At 40.8% G+C, this 20,966-nt stretch overlaps 2 protein-coding genes across 4 annotated transcripts; one reads left to right on the top strand and one right to left on the bottom strand.

Annotated features, from left to right (window-relative positions):
* Positions 1 to 2,696: 2,696 nt before the first annotated feature.
* taf1c (TATA-box binding protein associated factor, RNA polymerase I subunit C) lies at positions 2,697 to 16,013 on the top strand. The gene is made up of 14 exons (XM_018755829.2): positions 2,697 to 3,177; positions 5,271 to 5,379; positions 5,706 to 5,761; positions 7,085 to 7,180; positions 7,288 to 7,358; positions 7,478 to 7,725; positions 8,277 to 8,405; positions 8,622 to 8,739; positions 8,991 to 9,062; positions 10,144 to 10,279; positions 11,098 to 11,226; positions 11,324 to 11,501; positions 11,780 to 11,917; positions 14,036 to 16,013. The coding sequence occupies exons 1-14, from the start codon at positions 2,869 to 2,871 to the stop codon at positions 15,340 to 15,342; spliced, it is 3,096 nt and encodes a 1,031-aa protein (XP_018611345.2). The 5' UTR covers positions 2,697 to 2,868; the 3' UTR covers positions 15,343 to 16,013.
* Positions 16,014 to 16,024: 11 nt separating this feature from the next.
* On the bottom strand, positions 16,025 to 20,600 carry ccng2 (cyclin G2). 3 transcript variants are annotated; one of them, XM_018755847.2, is made up of 8 exons: positions 20,102 to 20,599; positions 19,216 to 19,347; positions 18,843 to 18,983; positions 18,121 to 18,371; positions 17,787 to 17,865; positions 17,601 to 17,699; positions 17,161 to 17,363; positions 16,025 to 16,506 (listed from the first exon to the last, which is right to left on the bottom strand). In XM_018755847.2, the coding sequence occupies exons 2-8, from the start codon at positions 19,318 to 19,320 to the stop codon at positions 16,398 to 16,400; spliced, it is 987 nt and encodes a 328-aa protein (XP_018611363.1). In that variant the 5' UTR covers positions 19,321 to 19,347; positions 20,102 to 20,599; the 3' UTR covers positions 16,025 to 16,397. The 3 variants fall into 3 exon arrangements, with proteins under 3 accessions (XP_018611363.1, XP_018611355.1, XP_029108938.1); XM_018755839.1 differs by having other exon boundaries at positions 16,464 to 17,363; positions 20,102 to 20,600; XM_029253105.1 differs by lacking the exon at positions 20,102 to 20,599 and adding an exon at positions 19,561 to 19,892 and having other exon boundaries at positions 16,464 to 17,363.
* Between the last annotated feature and the right edge of the window lie 366 nt (positions 20,601 to 20,966).

The raw sequence follows: 20,966 nt of genomic DNA, 5'->3' as shown, positions 1-20,966 counted from the left end.
AAGTCAATACTACAGCATTCCTATGTATTATGAAATTCTATATGAAGGTAATTCTATATGAAGATAATATTTTAGTGATGGAAATGTATTGCAATATTTCAATGGCCATTTTTGTGTCAGTAGTTTTCAAACAATTCTCAAAGGTGGCCATAGCCTAGAAAAGGTTAAGAACCTCTAATTAGTATAAAATCATTGTTTGAGAATACTCAGGATCTTTATCCCATACTTACAAAACCATTTTGAATTGTAGTGAGGAGTATCGTAAATTGAAAAAACTGTTGTCAAAGATCACTCCAAAAGGAAACAGTGATTTTGAGTTTATAGTTTCATCTTTTAATCTCATATAAAACATAAGTTTGCATTTAATGTTTTCATTTCTAATAGGAATTGTTTCAAATAATCATCTGGGCCTTCAGAATACTGAGGAAGTGACACTTCTTAAACAGCATTAACTTTATTTCACTAACAATTAATATAAAACAACACAGAAATGCATAGATTAACAAGTAAATACAAATCATGATCAGTTCACCAAAGGCTCATTTAAAAGGTTATTGTACTGTTGTTCTAGTGTCGAATTTTGAAAAGATGGGTCTTTTCTGAAGAGCATCACTGATACAACAGTGCTCATTTCTTCACACATTTTTTCATGAATAAGAGAAAAATCATAAGCAGGCAGCAAGGAAATTGTGCAAGAAAGTTACAATGCATTTAATTATTTAGCTGAGGTGTTTTTCCAAAGCAATTTACAATGTTAAGCTACCTAAAATTCTTTACCCTTTTGTACAGGTTTTTTTTTTTTTTGTTTCAAAAAAGCAAAGGGTATGTACCTTGCGCAAGGGTGCTACAGCCAGAGGTAAGATACGTAAGATTTAAACCTGCAATCTTTAGGTCCAAGGGCAGTAGCGCTAACCTACACTACCAGCTGTACACCAAACCACAGAGGCACAAAGAACATGATACGCAGGGCATGGGGATACTTCGCATTTAAGTTTCAGTGGCTGAAGTGGAGGGGTAGCCAAGGTGAAGTAACATACAGCATTGGTCCTTCATTGATCCTGGGATGTGGTTTAAATTTGGATTTGAGTATGACTTTGCTGTGTACACTACTCTTCTGCTTGTGTTTGAGTGGAGTTCCTCAGGGTGCTCTTTCTGGGAAATCTAAAAATGCTTATCGGTGTCTTCAAAATAGTGCTCGAGAGTGACTGTGCATGAGATTACCCTGAACTGGTCTGGCATCTCATTCTGGGTACACTCTGCCTTGTGCCCTATGCTTCCCAAGACTAATTCTAGATGACTGTGATCTATCTATACATTTTCAAAAAAAATTCTTAAACTGGTGAGAGTTATGGTTTCAGCAGGCTGATCAGGGCAAACCGTAATTCCTTTCTATAACAACCGTAATCATCTCCTCCTGCGGCATCCCCAGGTGAGGACTAAACTCTCTCTAAAATAACCTAGGTCTTTAAGTGTAGCCCTTACACCCCAGGAAAGAACCCCCAATGGGCATTCTATCCAGAGACTCAAACCATTGCAAATGTCTCCTCTTAATCTGGAGGAGCAGACATATTGTTCACATTTTAGATTAATTATATCAACATACACACCATGATGAAGTCAAACAGCTTCCATAGCTACAGTATATATACATATTGGGCGTTATACCATTTTCTTCATTGTGTAAATACCATGTTGTACCATATTTACTCACCTCAGAAATATTATTAGTCAAATATCCAGCTCCCAGATTCAATGAAAGAGCCTTACCTGCATGAAACTTAAATCACTTACCATAAGGTTTTGAATAGTTAACAAAGCTACCATTTACTGTTTAATTAAGTTATTTGTTTTTAAGTTTCCAAATTAACTGTTTAGCTGTGACTGTGGTGAATGGAAGCAATGGGTTGTTGACACTGGCAGTACCAAAAGCTGTAATTTCAATCACGAACAGCAAATTTGTGTATATTCAACATAAATGAATTTGATTAGACAGCAGAAGACAGTTACAATACATTTTTTACTTATTTCTATTTATATGGCAGACAAACTGTAGCTATGCATCAGATATAGCCACACTATCAACACAAAATCTTTTGCAAATATCCACAAATGAAGAAAAAAGTCCAATAAACATTTACATTACATAATGGTCAGGCAAACAGCTAATTCATAGTCATGCTTTTAAGATTCAAACCCTGTAGTTTCAACCTGATTTCAATTAACTCAGTAACTCAGATTTGAACCATTTTATCTTTCTTATAACACTTAAATGTCCTGATGCCTGACAGTCACTTAAGTATTCAATTACTTTGTAAGTTTCAACCAAGATAGTTTCAGAAATTGCCTGAATGAATACAAGTAACGTCATATTTTCATAACTACTGATTTGTCACCTAACATTTCCGCTCGTTTGGGCAGTAGAACGTGCGCACTGTCACTCTCTTAGCTAAAAGCCCTACACGTGACAAGGACACTTGGAACCAGCACATTTCTGATTTCCTTTAGTTCAGCTTCACCCTTCCCTGCGGCACTACCGCTATCACGTGTTGACGGTCCGTACTGTCCTCGGCCCACAATGCAATGTTCCCAGGTTTCGTCGGCATGTAAATGACGTAATATATCGGCTAAACCGATTGGCCCAGCCATCTTCAGCGCAACCAATGAAAAATACTCCCTTGCACGTCCGCCATGTTGGAAAGCGTTTGTCATGTGGGCCCTCTGGTTGGTCCAGGATGTGTTTGAAAACACACGCGGAAGGATTGTCTCGCGTAACGAAATATATTCTGCGCCGCGGTGTAGTAGTAACGCAGAACACTGTATCGAAAAGCATGGGAAGTAGTGTCGCTGTTTGCTTCAAGTGTGCGTCACATGTTGAACGAACGTAGATCGCTAGGTGAAGCGTGTGAGCCCGTCAGACAGAGGTGGAAGCGTGGCGCCGTCGTCGTCCCGTGCAGACATGTCCGCACATGTTGCGGCACTGAGACTGAGTCGCGCCGGTTGCTCCTGCTCATCATCATCATGATGGACAGTAGTAAATTCCCGCAGCAGCTCTTCCCCAGCTTTTATTACATTGGCCCCCCTGAACGGACAAGCGGCTGTGCGGTGGAAGGCTGGGGTACGTACGGCCAGTTACTCCCACTGGGAGCCGAGGAGGAGGAGGAGGAGGAGGAAGAGGAGGTGAGCACCGCCAGTGACACACGTGTTTCTTCGTGTTTAGCGTCGACGTGCAGATGATATGTGCCGCTTTCAGCCCACACCGCATCTCTGTCTACTTTTAAAAATCGCTGTTTTGATAGATCATCATGAATGCAGTATTTTATTAAATAATAATTTAAGCAGTGGGTGACTTCCAGTAACTGTTGTTGTGTTGGACTGAAAACTGTGTGTCCTTATGCAGAGGAAGAATTATACAATACAGAATACACAAAGAATCAGAATGATGAGGTTTTATTTGCCAAGTGTGCTGACAAACGAGGAATTTGCTTTGGTGCTTTTAGTATTATAGACAAAAAAAGACAGAGTTGATACAGAATAATAAATAAATAAATAGCATAGAGAGTAAAAAGAATACATACAAAAAAAGGAAATTAACAAGTGATGGGATATTGTTGCACTGACAGGAGACTTATAGGGGAGTGTTAACTGTTCATGAGAGTGATGATGGGCTGAGGGAGAAAACTGGACTTGTATCTCGTCCTTCTGGTGGACGGCTCTCTTTAACACCTGCCAGAGGGGAGAAGCGTAGAGAGTTTGTGCCCGGGCTGATGATTTTGCTCGGAAACCCGGCCCTAAAGGTCGCGGGTTTAAATCCCACCTCCGGTCACAGGTTCAGATCTCACCTATTGTTGAGCATGGTGCTTACCCTAGAATTGCTCCAGTAACCTGGCCCCAGAGGTGACAGGTTCAATCCCCGCCTCTGGCTGTAGGCAAGGTGCCCCGCATTGTTCCAGTAGCATCACCCAGCTGGGTAAATGGGTAAAATAACTGCAAATACCTTAACATTGATTGTAAGTCGCTTTGGAGGAAAGAGTCAGCTAAATGAAAAAATGTAGATGTATGTATGTAATGTAAATGAATGCATTGGGCTATTGCAGTGTGTGTAGTTAGTTCAAACCTATAAGGCATTCGTACGTGGACTTTTGCCTGGCGGGTTATGTAGGGAGTACAGCCTATGATCTGAAAGTTAACGGTTCAAATCCCACTTCTGCTGTAGCGCTCGGCGAAGGTACTTATCCTGCATATCCACATCTGCTCGCTTGGTGGTACCGCGCATTAGAGTTAAAGCGCAGAGATTATCGGTTCTGGCTCCTTTGTGGTACAACGACCTCCTCCTCTCGCTCAGAACCGCTGAATCTTTCTCCACATTATAAAGGGTCTTAAAATTCACCTCTTCCAGACTCACTTCGCCCATGATCTCTTCAGTTCATCTAAGGCGTAAATGTTCACGCGCCGTAACTTTAAGATCGTGCCTCGATAAGCCTTTACGCAGCTGCTCCTATTTTATACAAAAACGTTTGTGTATGTCAAAAAAATTTAGAGTAAGGTGATCAGGAATCGTCTGTTCTGGTGAAGTTTTATGCAGCTACTCACGTGATGAACATTGGTTCATATGGTGGAAAGAAACTACAGTAAGTGTTACTTAAAAATCAAGAATCGCACGACTGGGATGGGACGCCAGTCTGCTGCAAGGCACCCCAAGCAGGACTCAAACCTCAGACCCACCAGAGAGCAGGACCCAGCCAAGCCCACCGCGCCCCCCTCGTGAGATGAACATCGGTACAGAAAGTGAAAGAAACAACTAAGTTTACTTAAGAATCGCATATCTGCAACTATGTCTCTTTCTCCTGATGTAATGCACACATTGTATTTTCTATGAGATGTACTTCGCTTTGGAAAAGCATCTTCTTAATGACTAAGTGTAAATGTAAATATTGGTACAGTGAGAATACCCTTGGGTGTAAATGGGTAAATCATTGTAGAGTATCCAAAATGTTATGTGACACTGAAAGTCAGCTAGGCCAAAAGTTTCAGCAAAGGTTAATAATAATAATAATAATAATAAAAATATACAGGTAATTGTGTCAGAGGTGTCCAAGGTGTTGTTTTTCTGAGTCACAAAGTTTTGAGCTTTTCATACTATTGATGTCAGTAGATTAAAACAAACGGAAATCTGCCCGGCATCTTCTGTTTTGGATGTACGGTATGATTTTTGTCTTCCCTGTCTGTTTTGGATGGATAATTTTGTAAATTTCCATTTTCTATTTTAACAGGGTCCTGCCCATTTGAACGACTGGAAATTTCAAGCACAGCACACAGCGAAAGGTCAGAAATGGGTACCCATGGAGCCCATCACAATACCACTCTTGGCCCCAAACAAAGGTATCTAACATCTGTTATTTAAAAAAAAAATAAAACGGATGCTTGTTTTCACACAAATGGTCTGAATACATGACCTATGCAATCCTGGAGAAACAAATGTCGTCAAAACAGCTGCTCGTAAATTAGGTTCCCTGTGGCATACTGGACCCCAAATGCTCTCGGAAAATTAATGATGGTTATTGGTTTGTAGTTCTCCGGCTCGTACAGAAATATTTTAAAATATTTTCTTGCAGTTTAGCATCAACTTTAGGTGTTGATATTTTTTGTTCATAGTATGATTTAAAGCCATAATATTGTCGTCTTCATATTTTTTCTTTCTTTTCCAGTTGGCAAGTGTACAGATTTTGGCCGTCCTTCTGATGCAATGGACTTCCCAAAACATGTAAAAATTCCATGAACTTTTGGATTTAAGTTATTCATATATGTAACATAGAGCAAAGTTATTCAGACCTTTGACCGGTTCTCTTATTTTATGGACTCAGAAATAGTTCATTGAAATTCAGTGATTTTCTTTAAATTTTAAAAAAAAGAAAAAAAAATTCAAAAATAATTTAAATGATGCCTTCACGTTGAATTTTCTAATGGTGTCAAAGATTCTCAATGGGACTGAGACCAGGCCTTTAACTGTGCCCTTAATGGACATTTACTTTTTCTATTTTGAGCCATTTCGATATTGCTTTACGCTTTTGAGTAGAATCGTTCGCCTGCTGAAAGGAGAGCTGTCTCCCCAGTTTTAGTTTTGTAGCAGAATGAAATACGTTCTCTTGCAGTATTTACAGCTTCCTCAAGTGTGTGTTAGCCTGTCTGACACTTTTCTCACAAGTGTCCTTGTTTGTGTTCAGTTTTTGAGGGATGCTCTTTTCTCTGGAGTTCCTGGGTGGAGTTTGAAGCTTCCACTAGTTCATAATTGAAGTAACAGTGCCCACAGGGATATTGAGGCACTTGGACATTTTGTACCGTTTTCCTCATTTCTGCATTTGTTTTACTTCATCTCACACTCCTACTTCCGCTTTTTCGTCCGGCTTCATATTGCCAGCGGTGGGGTTTCTAATTCAGAGAATGTCAGTTACTTTAATGGGTCACACGTAGATGGCAATTGTAAGACAATTTTTTAAAAAAAATTTGTGTGAATTTGGAGTTTCTACAATTGAGTGTTTATGCAAATTTCATGTTTTTTTTATTTATTTTTTTTAAACCTTTAAATATTTTCTAACAAACAGTCTGTGAAATGATTTTGCGCTTCATTGTTTCGAAATAAGCAATCTCAGAGAATGTATACTCAGTTTACCGTTTGTGATTCAGTAGAGAGGACTGGTCATTGGTCTGAATACTTAATTTTATTATGTCTCGAAATATGGTAGAGCAGTTGATGCTCCCTTCATAAAATGTATATGAATTGAAACAATATTTTTCTTGTCTTCAAAATCACAGTTTAAAGTGAATGAAGAACTGGTTTTTGATTGTGGCAAAAAAAGCATAGATGCAATTACAGCAGTATAAAACGTTTTAGTGCCTGGGGAGAATAACTATGAATCTGCCATTTATTTTAGTTACTGCAGCAAACTGAATGACATTTAGTTTGAATGTCTGATGCTGTAAATTTGAGGATAAGCATATAAGGATCATAATGTGGATTTTTCCTTAATGAGTGCATGGCATTGCGTTTATGTTTTTAAGACTTTCTTCTTTTTAATTCTCTGCCTAGATGAAGAACTTTTACCTGGATAACCCTCAGGATGCCTTTGGTACAATGAGCAGTTTACTTGAGGAGCACTTCTATTTTGGGAGTGGGACCTTAAAAGTATGTGAATCCTACAAAACTTTTTTTTTTCTTTTCATACTTGTTTGTATGTTTTTGTTCGTTTGGGAATAGTCAGATGCCTTTTAAAATATGTGCTCTTCGATTAGGCACATGCAAGAAAGACTGCTGTTAGTATGAAGAAGATGAAGCATTTTTTAAGACATTCAAAATATGAAAAGTAAGTTCCTGTGTTCATGTGAAGAATGTTTCAAATGTTTTTTTTTTTTTTTTTTTAATACTTTCTCTAATTTTTGTGACTCCACAAAATGATTTGACTTGCACTTTGCCGTCCTCAAGGTGCTCTCTGACGTACTTTGGGAAAAGAGCCAGACTGTACAGCCATCTGCTCGGGGATGCGATCCACGACATTCCTCCTGGACTCCTGGCTGAGCTCCTTCATGAAGAGTTGGCTCAGCGCTGGCAACAGCAGCACTTCAATGAAGTGACCACAGGGGGCGCTATAGGCTATTTTCAGCTCAGGGCGTCAGATACATTTCAAGAAGGCTGCCTCATATATCCCAGAAAGTCTGCCCTCAACTCACTTGGTATCCTTATTCCTGTCTTACATATACAGATGCTGCCATATGTGTGTATGCATTTATGTTGAATTAATTATACCTTAAATATGCCTCTGGTGGAAGAGAATGTTGTATCAAACTGCAAAGTCTCTTACATTTTCATTTATTTATTTAGCAGGCGCTTTTCTCCAAAGCGACTTCTGATGAACTCTATGTAGCGTTATCAGCCCACACACCTTATTCACCGCGGTGACTTACACTGCTAGATACACTACTTACACTGGGTTACTCATCCACACATCAGTGGAACACACTCTCTCTTTCTGTCACTCACACACACTATGGGTGAACCTGAACAACATGTCTTTGGACTGTGGGAGGAAACCAGAGCACCCGGAGGAAACCCATGCAGACAAGGGGAGAACGTGCAAACTCCACACAGACTGAGCGGAGCTCAAACCCATGTCCTCTCGCACAACCCAGGTGCTGTGAGACAGCAGCGCTCCTCACTGTGCCACCATGCTTTCCGTAAGGCCGCCCAAACTCTTGAGTTTGACTCTTTAACTGATGTCCTTCAGAGTTCCAGCAAGTGGTTTTAAAGGTAAAAAACAGCAATTCTCCGCAACTCAGCTTGCAGAACAAACCCATTACTTACAAGCTCAATGGCACCGTTCGCCAGATCAGCGTTGGCCGCATGGAGGAGAGTGGTAAACAAATGTTATGTCATTCATCTACTAAACCTGTCTGTCTGTAACATTACATATAAATGGTTATATTCTCAGAATGGTTGTTTTTGTATGTTTATGTAATAACGGCAGGTATTTTTTTTTGTTCATAATGTGTAAAGATGCTCTCAGATGTTTGATTATTTGCAAGCTGTGTTCTGCTGCAGCGCTCACTTGGCTCTCGACCCTTTTGCCCAGTGCACGTGGGGGTGCGTTCTGACTACTGCTGTGGAGTTTGGATGGCCACGCACGCTCTGAGACCCGTGCCACGTGAAGTCATTAAAACTGAGGATAGGTCCAGCTGCCTCGCTGTCAGGTGTGTTTGACTCCTATTACCTGTGATACCGTAGTATTCTTTAGTAAAAGCCTTTGAAATTAATAGCTATAAACTATTTGTATCGGTCCCAAATGCATTTGTATCTGCATGTTTTTATTGGAATAAGAAGCAAAGCCTTATGGGAGCTTTTTTTGAACCTATGGCCTGATGGAACCCTGCATTGGTATTGTGTGTTTTTGTTTTTTTTTTTGATGTTTAACATATAGTGATTGTATGCTGTGTGTCCTCAGCCCCCATATTCCTGGAGAACTGCTTGTGGCCACTGAAAGTGGAGCTGCCTATCTCTGGACTGTAGGGCGATGGTGAGAACTGCAGCAATATGTTACTTTCCTGTTCGTCCTCAGTTCATAGTTATTAGTTATAATTTGCCTTATGGTGGTTTAAAATATTACTGTCAAAAATGGTGAGACCAGAATGAATGAAAATAGAACTGTCTCAAAAGACAGCTCATATGTAACTGCCCAGTACTACAGATTCCTGGAATTTACTACAGTTGTTTAATAGAAATGCCATATGTACAGTATTTGTTTTAAAAGAAAAAACACATGATTAAATTTCAGCTCCTGTTTATATCCCCTCCTTCAGTTTTGTATTCCCCTACCTTACAAAGGTAATTAATTCCTGGGGAAACCTAATATAAAGTGAATTCTCATAGATCAATGTAATTACTATTAATTTTAGTGGTTAAAAAAAAGTTATATTCCAAAATTGGCACCCATTTATGTTAAAATCCCACATAATTCCATTTAAATAGATGTAATTACATCTATAGTTGACACTGGTTCTTATAAGTGGTCATAAGAAAACATGCATACATATGATACTTTGAACAACAGAAAAGTAAAGAGCAAGGAAATCTGCAAAAGCCATTCATGAATTTGCACTCACTAGACAAGTTGATATTGTCTGGAGAGAGGAAAGAGGAGTCATGCTTATTGAGATGATAACCAGTGCTGTGAAGTCGGAGTCAGAAGAAATTTTTGGCTTGTTGGAGTCGGAGTCGGCAAAAATGTACCGACTCCGAATAAATGTACCATGTCTGCTGGCGTATCAGTCGGCCCCCAAAAATTAGAGGTGTAGCATGGGTTCAGGCATATAGTTGCTGGATAAGTCGACACCCAAAATAACGTGCAACTTATAGGCAGTGCTGTGGAGTTGGAGTCGGAATCAGTTATTGGGTTACTGGAGTCGGAGTGGAAGATTTTGTGTATTGACTCCACAGCCATGCTTATAACGGGTGAGACTAGTAAACGCAGGGTAAGAGAGACTGAGAACTTAACACAGCCTGAGCTAAACTATAACTGGTCTGTCTCTGCTGGGTTTTGCTTCTTGCATTGTTTGACCTGAGTTTATTACTAACGTGAGTTTTTGTCAATATTCCAGCCTTTCTAAATTCCGTGAAGAAGAAGGAAACCTGTATTTTAATGCTCAGTCCCAGTGGCGATGGTGTGACTTTTCTGCACACCCCAGAGTGGTGCTGTATGCTGACCGGACAGGGCTGGAGCTGACAGACATCAGAGTGAGCTTTGTCGATATCCATCTTAGTGTTTTGCCAGCGCTTGTCTAATACACACACACACACACACACACACACACACACACATATATACTGGCCGAAGCCGCTAGTCCCAAGGCAAGCCGGAGCCTAACCCAGCAACACAGGGCACAAGGGACACACCCAGGACGGAACGCCAGTCCATCACAAGGCATCCTAAGCAGGACTCGAACCCCAGATCCACCAAAGACCAGGACCTAGCCAAACCCGCTGCACTACCACACCCCCTCAGCACTTGTCTAAATTATTAATTTATAGGCAGCAGCATCTTGCGAGTACATCCACATACATCAGACTGCACTATCGAAAGAGGAGTATAGAATTCATATAAATTATAATGTACCTAAAATATTAATTTTCCACACAAACTAAAATTCATGCCTTAGGTCATGTATACTGTTTTCATAGAAGGAATCGGAATTAATGAAGCTAGAGAAACGAAGGCTTAACACAAGTCTCAAGTTGGACACGTAGTTGAAAAGACTCATCTTCTGTTTAATAGCCTTTGGGCATATTGAATTCCCACTGCCTTCAATTATATTAACATTTCTGGTAAATGCTGATGTTTCAGTAGTAAAGCTTGCTAATGGATCAAAGGAAGTTGTCTCAAGTTTTTGGTTATAGCCTGAACTTCCAAGTGAAAACAGCTTTGTGAAATAACCAGGTCTGTTGTAATTTTGATGTCTTTCTTTACGAGGCAAGTCCATCAAATATAGTAATGTGTACAGTGTGAATCTGTAATGAATTTAATTTCATAATCTTTGTTCTCTCTCCTCCACCAGTCTAAAGAAAAATACAGCCACACTCTGTTTCGCATAGGACAGACACCGGACTGCAAGAGTGGGGAGAGGGTGATGATGTCCAAGTACCTGTTTGACGTTAACACATACCACCACCTTGTTACCACACAGGTACGCTGCTTTCCCCACTGGTGACAAGCCCTTGGTTCTCAAACTTCTAAATTATTTTTGTTATGGGTTTTAAAGCGTACATATTTGCCTCCGACAGTATTCCGCATATATCATGGATGAGCGCTTTCCATGCTTGCCTATGGTCAAGTGGGACCACATGATGGCAGGCCCACCTGTATTTGCACAAGTCGTTGGAAGGCCTTCACAAGGTGGGAGCAATAAAATGCTGCTTGGCTCCCAGCATTCCCAGGAGGTAATGCTTCTGCAGTACTCCGGTAAGTCCTGTACAGGAACGGAATTGAACTGTGTCATAGATGTAGAAATATCAGTTCAGCAATTCGGAAGGCTGCAACAGGGCGATTGCTTAGAAAGGATAAGGTCGTTCGCATTTAATCTGTCTTTTCAAGTTACAGTTTGAGGCACGATAGTACCATGAGTTGAAGTACTTGAATCTGTAAAATTTCTGGTTTTATGTACAGCAAAAATGAGGTACTTTGGCGAAATACCAGTGGTAAAATAGTTTTACTTTAGTGATTTTCCATGTTACTGGCAGGTGGTGATGTCCTTGCCTGCCATTCTGTGGGATCTCCTCAGCAACTCATCTCACCCATGAAGAGCCTGAAGCATCTGCCAGTCCAGATTCCCCACAGGAAGGTGAAAGTCCAGGAGAGGCTGGAGGTGCCTCTTGCTGGTAAGGCCAATTTTACAGAAGGGGATCCTAAAGCAGACCTGAATTTGTCTTCAGTTCTTGCAAATGTACTGGTGATGCTTACATTTCTACTTAATTGTATGTATGCTGCAGTAGACTGGAGCAACTTCTCCTGGATTCTGTAAAGTTATCTGTCTGTCTTCATATGTCTAAGACATCTATTCTGTTGTATCCTAAACTCAGTCTAAGATGTCATTGTTGGTCTTTTTGTATTAATTCTTTGAGTTGCTGTTGTAATTTTACCAGCTGTTTTGAAACGTTGCAGAAAAAGGTGAAATACAAAAGTCTTTCTGATTTTTCTATTTCAGTCTTCATCAAGAATCAGTCTGGTTAAGGTTATTTATTTTTTCTCCCCTCATAATATACAGTTGAAGAACTAGGATATGGTTATGAAAATGCCATGGTTTCTGTCACTTCTAATATGATCAGTGTTGTTATTCTTTCTAGTAAAGCTTTTTTTTTTTTTTTTTAAACAAACTACAAATCTGTCACACTTGGCATCTTGCTAATTATTCTAAATACTATTCAAACAGTATCACCCTTGGGCTAATATTTTCTTCTGTGTGGAAATCATTTTATGCATTTCCTTTCAATCTAGGAAATTCTTCTTAAGGTTTTTTGGTGTATGTTGAGGAGTTATTTTCTGTTTCTCAAACCAAACAAGATGTATTTGTACTTTCTCAACAACTTCTAACTGGAGCAAGGTTTGATTATCTTTGATTGTCAAGGGTTATCTACAATATTGCGTGTATACCTCATTCAGAATCAGAACGAACTTTATTGCCAAGTATGTTCACACATACAAGGAATTTGTCTTGGTGACAGAAACCTCCACAGCACAGACAGAATGACAGTGGCAAGATAAATGAGAAGATAGAGTATGTGAATAAGGGATGAAGAATATATAAAAATACAAAGTACCCAATGTACAAGAATAGTCACTAGATACAAATGCAAGGGAGTGTGAGTAAGAGAAATGATGTGATAAATAGTTATGAATATAAATAGCATTGTGTATTGCACTGGTTTACTCCCTAGGGGGGGTTTAGCTGTTCATGAGGTAGATGGCCTGAGGAAAGAAACTTTTCTTGTGCCTGGCTGTCCTGGTGCTCGGTGCTCTGTAGCGCCGGCCAGATGGCAAAGGTTCGAAGAGGAAGTGGCCTGGATGTGAGGGGTCTAGAATGATTTTGCTAGCCCTTTTACTGACTCTGGACGAGTGCAGTTCTTGGAGAGCTGGGGGGGATGTGCCGATGATTCTTCCAGCAGTCCGAACTATCCGCTGTAGTCTTCTGATGTCTGATTTCGTAGCTGAGCCGAACCAGACAGTTATAGAAGTGCAGAGGACAGACTCGATGACTGCAGAGTAGAATTACATCAGTAGCTCCTGTGGTAGGTTGAACTTCCTCAGCTGGCCAAGGAAGTACAACCTCTGCTGGGCCTTCTTCACAATGGAGTCTATGTGGAACTCCCACTTCAGCTCCTGTGAATTGGTGCTGCCCAGGAACCTGAATGACTCCACTGTTGCCACAGTGCTGTTCATGATGGTGAGTGGGGATAATGCTGAGGTGTTTCTCCTAAAGTCTACGATCATCTCCACTGTTTTGAGCGTGTTCAGCTCCAGGTTGTTGTGACTGCACCAGACAGCCAGCTCTTGGACCTCCTGTCTGTAAGCAGGCTCGTCACCATCCCGGATGAGGCCGATGAGTGTGGTGTCGTCTGCGAACTTCAGGAGTTTGACAGAGGGGTCTTTAGCGGTGCAGTCATTGGTATACAGGGAGAAGAGCAGTGGGGAGAGCACACATCCCTGGGGAGCGCCAGTACTGATTGTGCGAGTATTGGATGAGAATTTTCCCAGCCTCACTAGCTGCTGCCTGTCTGTCAGGAAGTTGGTGATCCATCGACAGATGGAGGTGGGCACAGAGAGTTGGGTTAATTTGGACAGGAGGAGGTGTGGGATGATGGTGTTGAAGGCTGAGCTGAAGTCCACAAACAGGATTCTCGCATAAGTCCCTGGTTTGTCCAGATGTTGCAGGATGTAGTGCAAAATGTACATGGGATGCACTGATGTGATGAACTTTTAATAATATCTTCCTGTCCCAGGTGTTGCATCCATCTACCATGCTGAGAAACGTGAGTGCCTTTGTGTGCTACAGCTCTCTGAAGGAGGGGACATCTTCTACCAGATTCTGAAACCAGCTGGAAATGAATCGCAACCCTCAAAGAACTCTATGGGGGGTAAGCAACCTACTGCAGAACTATCCGATTCATTGTTGTACCAAAGCCAGAAGCAGATGAGCGACAGTACTGTGAATGAGGAGCAAAGAACACGTGCGTTACAGGTAGAACTGAGTGATAACCAAAGTGCAGCAACAACTTCTGAGATGGAAATCCATGGTGTTTCTGAAACCTCTGTGAGTCAAACTCTTGTGGCCCAGTCTACACAAGTAGGCACAAGTCTTGCAAAACACAGTACAGCCCAAGAAAAGGCCAGCAAAGAGGTCCTAATGCAGTGGAAATCATGGCTGAATATTCTTCACAGCAACCAAAAACAAAAGCGCAGAAAATATGAAAAGTGTCACTGGACTTTAACAACCAAATCACTTATTTCCCTTGACGATGGCCAAAAAGACTCTCTTGAGAAAGGTCGACTTAGCAGTCTAAGAAATGATATGAAAGAGCTCATGAAAAGAAAGAAGGTGCTCATTCACGGTGTCACCAGCCTTCCTCCACAAGGGGTGCTCCCAACTCCAGACCCTGTGGACACTGAATCTTGGGACAATGACCTGAGCCAGCGGCTCTCCATGTCTTGGGATGGCCAGTGGAAAAGCTGGTGGGAAGAGAAGCTGGGACTGAACCGTGAGAAGAAGGTCAAGGAACTTCGCCGAAAACGTAGGCGACAAAAACAAGCTCGAGTTCGGTCTCGTGTTTGCCTTTCTGAAAGCTTCACCTCCTCTGTAGGCTATCCATCTGACTTTGACTTCTCAGCTACAAGTAGTTTTGGAGACAGCCAGCCTCCTGATTTGGGTACAGACTTTGGATATCTGTCTTCTCAGGAGGACCTTTTCTCAGAGTCTGAGTGTGTGAGGAGAGTGGATGTAGACAAGGAGTCTCAGAGTTCTAAACCCAACTTGGTGCAGCTGGATTCTGGCAAAGCAAGACTTGTGGGCAACAAAACTAAAACTCAAGAGGCAAGATGCCTCAATCAGGAATCCTACCTCAGTTCTCTGTTCAGTTCCCAGGAAGAACCTAAGGAAGCCACTGTGGAGAGTAGCTTCTCCTTCCCGCTGTCATTGTCTTCTCAAATGTCCAGCATTTCGGTGTCCCAGAGGAAACCCTGTGTTGGAGCTTCTTCGTTGACCTCCACCCCTTCCCGTCCCATGAAGAAGAGGTCACGCATGGGTTTTTAAAGCACTGAAGAACGGACGTCAGGGCAAGTCATTAATTTATTCTTTGTTTCTCTCGTTATGCCTAACTTCACTCTAGACTAAGTTAGATTTACAATGCAGTGTTCCAGTTTGTGCTAAAATCAGATTTGTAAGCCTTTTAGGCTGTGATCCATATGCAATGAAGTGGTAGATATTTCAGTACTCATCTCCAGTACTGACAGTGATGCCCCCCCCCTGAGCTGTTACATTTCTTAAGTGGAAAAATCAGTATGAATTTAGGCACTTTTATGCTGTTGTGTACTTAGCATGTCAGGTCGTGGATAAAAATTAAAATTTAAGATTGCTTCTTGTCTGTCTTAGATTATATGAAATAGTTATAGCAAATGGATTCCTCAGTCGAATAATTTCTACCAGTTAAAATGATGAGTGAAAGAAAAGCCAGCAAAAGATATCGTTCTTCAGATTTGTAATACAGCACACATGGTTAATAGGACAACACGACTAGGCAATTTATGCAACCAAGTCTAAAATAATGTTGAAGTTTTAATTTTCATTTTTCACTTAAGTTAATGGCATACATTTTTGTTTTTACAAATGTACAGTTTTTCCTGTAATATCAAAAGATTATATGCATTACATATGCAGTTAACACCAAAAATATTTCTCATCCTGTATGGAATTTTTTTTACACTTTTGAAAAATAAATTGAAGCAGAATTTTTTTTTTTTTTTTTGACGTAAACCTGCCTTCATGCAGTTTTATATGTTGTCATGCACACCTAAGTCAAGTCCTTGGTTGACAAAAGTATATACAATTGTAATATTGTTCATCTGAAGCAAATTAAAATATGTTAATTGTTTGTTTTGCCAGCTGCCAGGATGATGCTAATGTAAATGAGTGCATTTTAAATCTGTAACTTCACCACAGCATATGAACATGTAGCATATTTACTGATCCTGAGTAAGGGAAAAAAACAGTATAAAGAATTACAAGTCATTTTAAAAACACACTAACATATTGTTTAGCACCTAAATATGTAGCACCCAGGCACACAGTGGCTTGTGGTGGGCGGTGCACTACGAGGTATGGCAGAAGTGTGGGAAGAGGAAGGAGCCTTCTGTGTTGATGCAGGGAGGGCTGCCTACACTGTCCTCGCCACAACTCATGTCCTCGCAAGAGTCTTCGCTGCATGCAAAAAGACAAAGGATGTGACTGTTACTGCACACAGTTGAACTTGGTGTTGACAGTCCTCATACCCACAGTTCTTTACAGGGCTTGGATTTTCTTTAATTTTTGTTTATATATCATTTATAGAGCATGATATTTGCATGACAGCAATTCATTGTAAGTATCCTGCTCAAGGGTTCTACAGCAGGAGCAGGGTTTTAAATAACCTTCCAGTTACAAGCTCTAGTTAACAGCTGTAATCACTATATTACCTTAGCTTTTAAATGTAAGACTTGTGGTTAAGGATATGAGCTTATAGTGTGAAATGTGTCATTTGAAATCCAGCTCCCCCCCTGCTTAGTAACCCAGATCCAGGTACTTGTCTTCAACACTTCCAGTAAAGTTTCCCAGTTATATAAATAGGTCAAATTCTGACTTGGATAAACATTTCACCTAAGACACACATTGGTAATATCAGCAACTGCATGTTTTTCTACCCTGAGTGAAACACTGTCTAGTGACAATGATTTAAAATACGTTTTCTTCACTTCTAACATTTACATATTTACTTGTTTAGGGGGTCTGCTTATACAGAAGAACCTGCTGCCATACATATAAATGCAACTGTTAAGCGTTTTCTGGATAATTTTACTAAGCGTGTAACTCGGGTACCTTTCACTTTCATTCCAGCTCCCTTCAGGAATTGTTGGCAGTCGAGTGATACTGTTGTAACTGGCATGTAGATGCTGCGCAGTCCGTTTTGATAAGGTCCACACCAGTTTTTTGTTATTTGGCTTGGTACATTCAGACGATGAATATTCTGTTAAACATTTGCTCACTAACTCTCTCCAGTAGAGAAGTTCATCATTCGTAATCTAAAAAGGGCAAAGCATAAAATATTTAAAAACAAAATGCCATAAGATCAACAAACATGTACACTATTTCAAATGTAAAGGATAATTGAAAGAAACATTTAAAAAAAAAATCTAAAAAATAGCAATAATGTACACATAGTACAGTTGCAGCTGGTTTCCAAGTTCAGAAATTTAAGTTTCTAATTAGTGGAAAATACAGTGTCTTAGTGTCATGTTATATTAGTGTCTCAGTAATACCTTTAAGTGCCTTTGGATTTGTTTTGCAATGTCTAACATGTCAACCGACCGAAGGTATTCGATCTCCTGCGTGAGAAGGGACAACGCCAACACTGATGGCTGCAAGAAACAAAGTCAAAAGCAAATTCATTAAAACTGTTCTCCAGTTTCTGACTCTTGTATTTCTGAAAGGGAATGTGTTCTTACTTTTGCTCTTGAAAAAACAAGTCGGCAAAGGCAGGCTTTAAGTTGGACCTCCAGTTTGTTAAGGTTCAAACTGTCTTTCCTTCAGAAAGTGGAGAAAACATAAGCTAGAGCAGAGATTTTAAAAGTTAAGCAACAGTTGATAAAGTATACACAAGTATAGTTAAGAAGAATTATTTTAAATATTCAGCATAACACTGTGCCAACTGATAGCACTATCATGTGGCTTAAGGTTACATCATGACCCATATATATAGCCATGAAATTATAGTTCTCTTGCGGTCATTCAATATGGCTCATCCTGGAAGATAGCATATGAATGCGAAAAAGTGCTCACCTCTCTGAGGTATACATAAGTGTTATAGAATGGTACAGCTGTAAAAATGTTAATGCTGTGATGGCCTCATGCTGGAAGTTGAGCTTTTCGGCGATTATCTTCTCCATTCGACTGAGGTCTGAAACCGTGAACTTGCACTGGCTGATTCGAATCAGTTCGTGGCTCGATGGAATATTGCACTGCTCCTCGACCACCTTAGCAGCAATATGGAGACAGCTGATGCCAATACAGGACAAGTGTTTGGGCTGGACCTGGAGGGGGAAGAGGTTGGACAAGTTTACAACGAGGAAAGGGCATGAGCACTTTTTCTTCTTCTTATATGTATGAATAATGTTACGAACATGTTTTGCTAATAGGCAAGGGACTTGTTTTACAAGGAAAGTTGTAAAAATACTGTGCTGCTGGTAGCATAGTGGTTAGAGCTGCTGCCTTTAGACCCAAAGGTTGTAGGTTTGAGTCTCACCTCCAGCTGTAGTACCCTTGAGTGGAGGTACTTACCCTAAAATTACTCCACTAAAAGTGACCCAGCTGTCTAAATGGGTAAATAATTGTAAGTAGCTTGGTGTTGTGTTATCTGCTTTGGAGAAAAGTGTGAGCTAAATGAATAAATGTAGGAAGGTGTGAAAATCTGAGTTCTAACAGTAGCACCAGCACTCAAGTTAGATGCACACACTGCACAACGTGAGACATGTATAAGAGAAGGAGTGCTTACACACACTGACCTTCATCATGGCCAGGAATCTGTCCAGCAGGCTGACCGCCTGGGCGAAGGTCTGGGTGCTGTACCCAAAGAAGCTGGTCAGGCTCCAGAGCTGCTCCACTTCGGAGTCTCGGCATTTTGCCGAAACTCTGTTGTCATGATTCTGAGAAAGACATGATGATGATGTTCATCACCAGCGAGGTCGTTTATTTCACATTACTCGCTGTTTTCTCTTCACTTTCACACTGGAACACTTTAACTGCACGTCAGTATTTCGAGCCTTGCCTTGCGAAGTTATGGAAAAGTGTGAATATGAATATTTGTGGCCGCGTTACTTTTTCGGTCACTTCAGAGTTGTTTTCGCTCGCGTCCGCTCCACACTAGTCACTAGTTACCTCCTCGGTGGACTCCATGAGGGTGAGTCCCGTCTCCCTCGGGACGTAGTGGGCCTCCTGCTCGAAACTTGCCTCCAGTTGCCTCAGGAGCTGTAACGCTTCCATGTGAGCTTTGGTGCTGCGCTCCGCTCGCTGTGTCAGTGTGTGGACGATGGGGGGGAGAAATGGAGGTTCGGTCAGTTTTCCACCACCGCTGTGTGTGTGTTAACGTGTCGCGCGCTCACTCATTGCCCGCGCGGGTGAAGGTTTCTTTCATTATTTAACCCGCCCAGTGATCGGCACGGACGGGCTTTCAGCTATCCGGATTGATACATTCGTTTTTAACAGCTAGCCTCGCTTACTCACGCCTCGTCTTCCTTCGCTGCCGCTGCGTTAGTGAGAAAAAAGCAACGAATCTGAAAGAATCCGAAAATCACCGAGGTCACTAGGGACGGGCAGAGAGCTTAGTCGTAAACAACGTTTGCCTATGCACTAGAGGTTCGGACAGCTGTAAAAGTTAAACAAAACCCTCAAATTATTGCGTATATATAATCTTAGTATTTTCTTTGTTAAACTTCGTGACTGCTAGATACCGTATATAGATCATGGACGCTGACTTGCTACCGCAGTTCTCGATCGATCTACCTTTCTTTGTTTTAAATGCACAAGGAAATCGCAATTTAGCAAAGAGAAACACATTTGTCTGCACTTTCTCTATTAACACACGACGAAGTGTAACAATAAGTATTGCGAACTTTTGCAACAAAATGATCGGTCGCGCGCCGTGACTCTGTTGCTTACACAGAGTAGCGTTACATGCTTTTCTCAGTAATCCACTTCACATTAGTGTTTATTTTAAAGCGAATGCTTCAAAGTGCATATTCTTTAAAATATTGTAAATGATTACCAGTGCGGTACAGTTCGGATCTTGTGCAACCAAGACACTCGGCTTCGCCCAGTTTCCCTTTGTTGATGTCCGTCATTTCCCCGCCCACATAGCACACGTCACACAGAGCAAAGAGCGCACACGCTGAAACTACACAGACAGACACGCTGTCGCTAGAAAACATTTTTAAGAAGAGTGGTCCCGTTCATAAATGATATAAATGAGTAAACTGTGTTTCTGTGACGTTTTTTCGTGTCCTGCTCGGTGCACAATTTTTCAAATCATTTGCCTCATCCTTCAGAGGTACTGTTTAAAAAGTCCGCCGAAAATCGTGACCTCTTATTGGTTGCAGGGAGACCTGACAGCTATTTGATTGGTAAGGAATTTATTACGTTTTTGCTTTGATTGGATGTAGGAGAGGTCCCGTACAATGCGTCGGGGATGATAAATAAACAAAAACAGCAGGTAATTCAAAACAAGTATCACAGAATCTAGAAGTAACCACATTTTAAAAACTAGTTATTTCGTGTTACTATTGAATAGCGATGGAAAGCGCTATGTACTCGATCATTTTTATCATATTATTAAAAAGAATTGTAAAATTTGAAATGTATGGCTAACAATACATTTCTGAAATCACATACCAATCATCTGTCTGTGTTATAAACATTTGTAAGAAATCATACACGGCCGCTGTGTTTCGTGATTGGTTACACATGACGCGTGTAGCCATTTTATATAGGAAATAGTTCTAGAAAATAGTCAGATTTTTTAGATTTTTTTGTTAAGTTGTTTATCGTCATGTTCCTTTCGTCACTCCAGTTTTGGGAATGGTACTAAAATCATTGTCTCCATTGTGTATAATTAGTATTACTGTTTACATCTT

The sequence above is a fragment of the Scleropages formosus genome, chromosome 6, assembly GCF_900964775.1.
Source record: "Scleropages formosus chromosome 6, fSclFor1.1, whole genome shotgun sequence".
In the NCBI taxonomy this organism is placed as follows: Eukaryota; Metazoa; Chordata; class Actinopteri; order Osteoglossiformes; family Osteoglossidae; genus Scleropages; species Scleropages formosus.
The sequence above is the reverse complement of the archived record's forward strand: the minus strand, read 5'-3'. Positions and strand labels throughout refer to the sequence as shown.

Bases quoted from the DNA above. Each gene is read 5' to 3' on its own strand.
- ccng2 (XM_018755839.1), bottom strand. From the start codon at position 19,320: ATGGAAGCGTTACAGCTCCTGAGGCAACTGGAGGCAAGTTTCGAGCAG. The intron at 18,984-19,215 runs GTAACTAGTGAC...TGTCTTTCTCAG, and splicing joins TCATGGAGTCCACCGAGGAG to AATCATGACAACAGAGTTTC. The intron at 17,700-17,786 runs GTAAGAACACAT...TGTTTCTTGCAG, and splicing joins TTGTTTTTTCAAGAGCAAAA to CCATCAGTGTTGGCGTTGTC.
- taf1c (XM_018755829.2), top strand. From the start codon at position 2,869: ATGTTGAACGAACGTAGATCGCTAGGTGAAGCGTGTGAGCCCGTCAGA. The intron at 5,380-5,705 runs GTATCTAACATC...TTTCTTTTCCAG, and splicing joins ACTCTTGGCCCCAAACAAAG to TTGGCAAGTGTACAGATTTT. The intron at 10,280-11,097 runs GTGAGCTTTGTC...CTCCTCCACCAG, and splicing joins TGGAGCTGACAGACATCAGA to TCTAAAGAAAAATACAGCCA.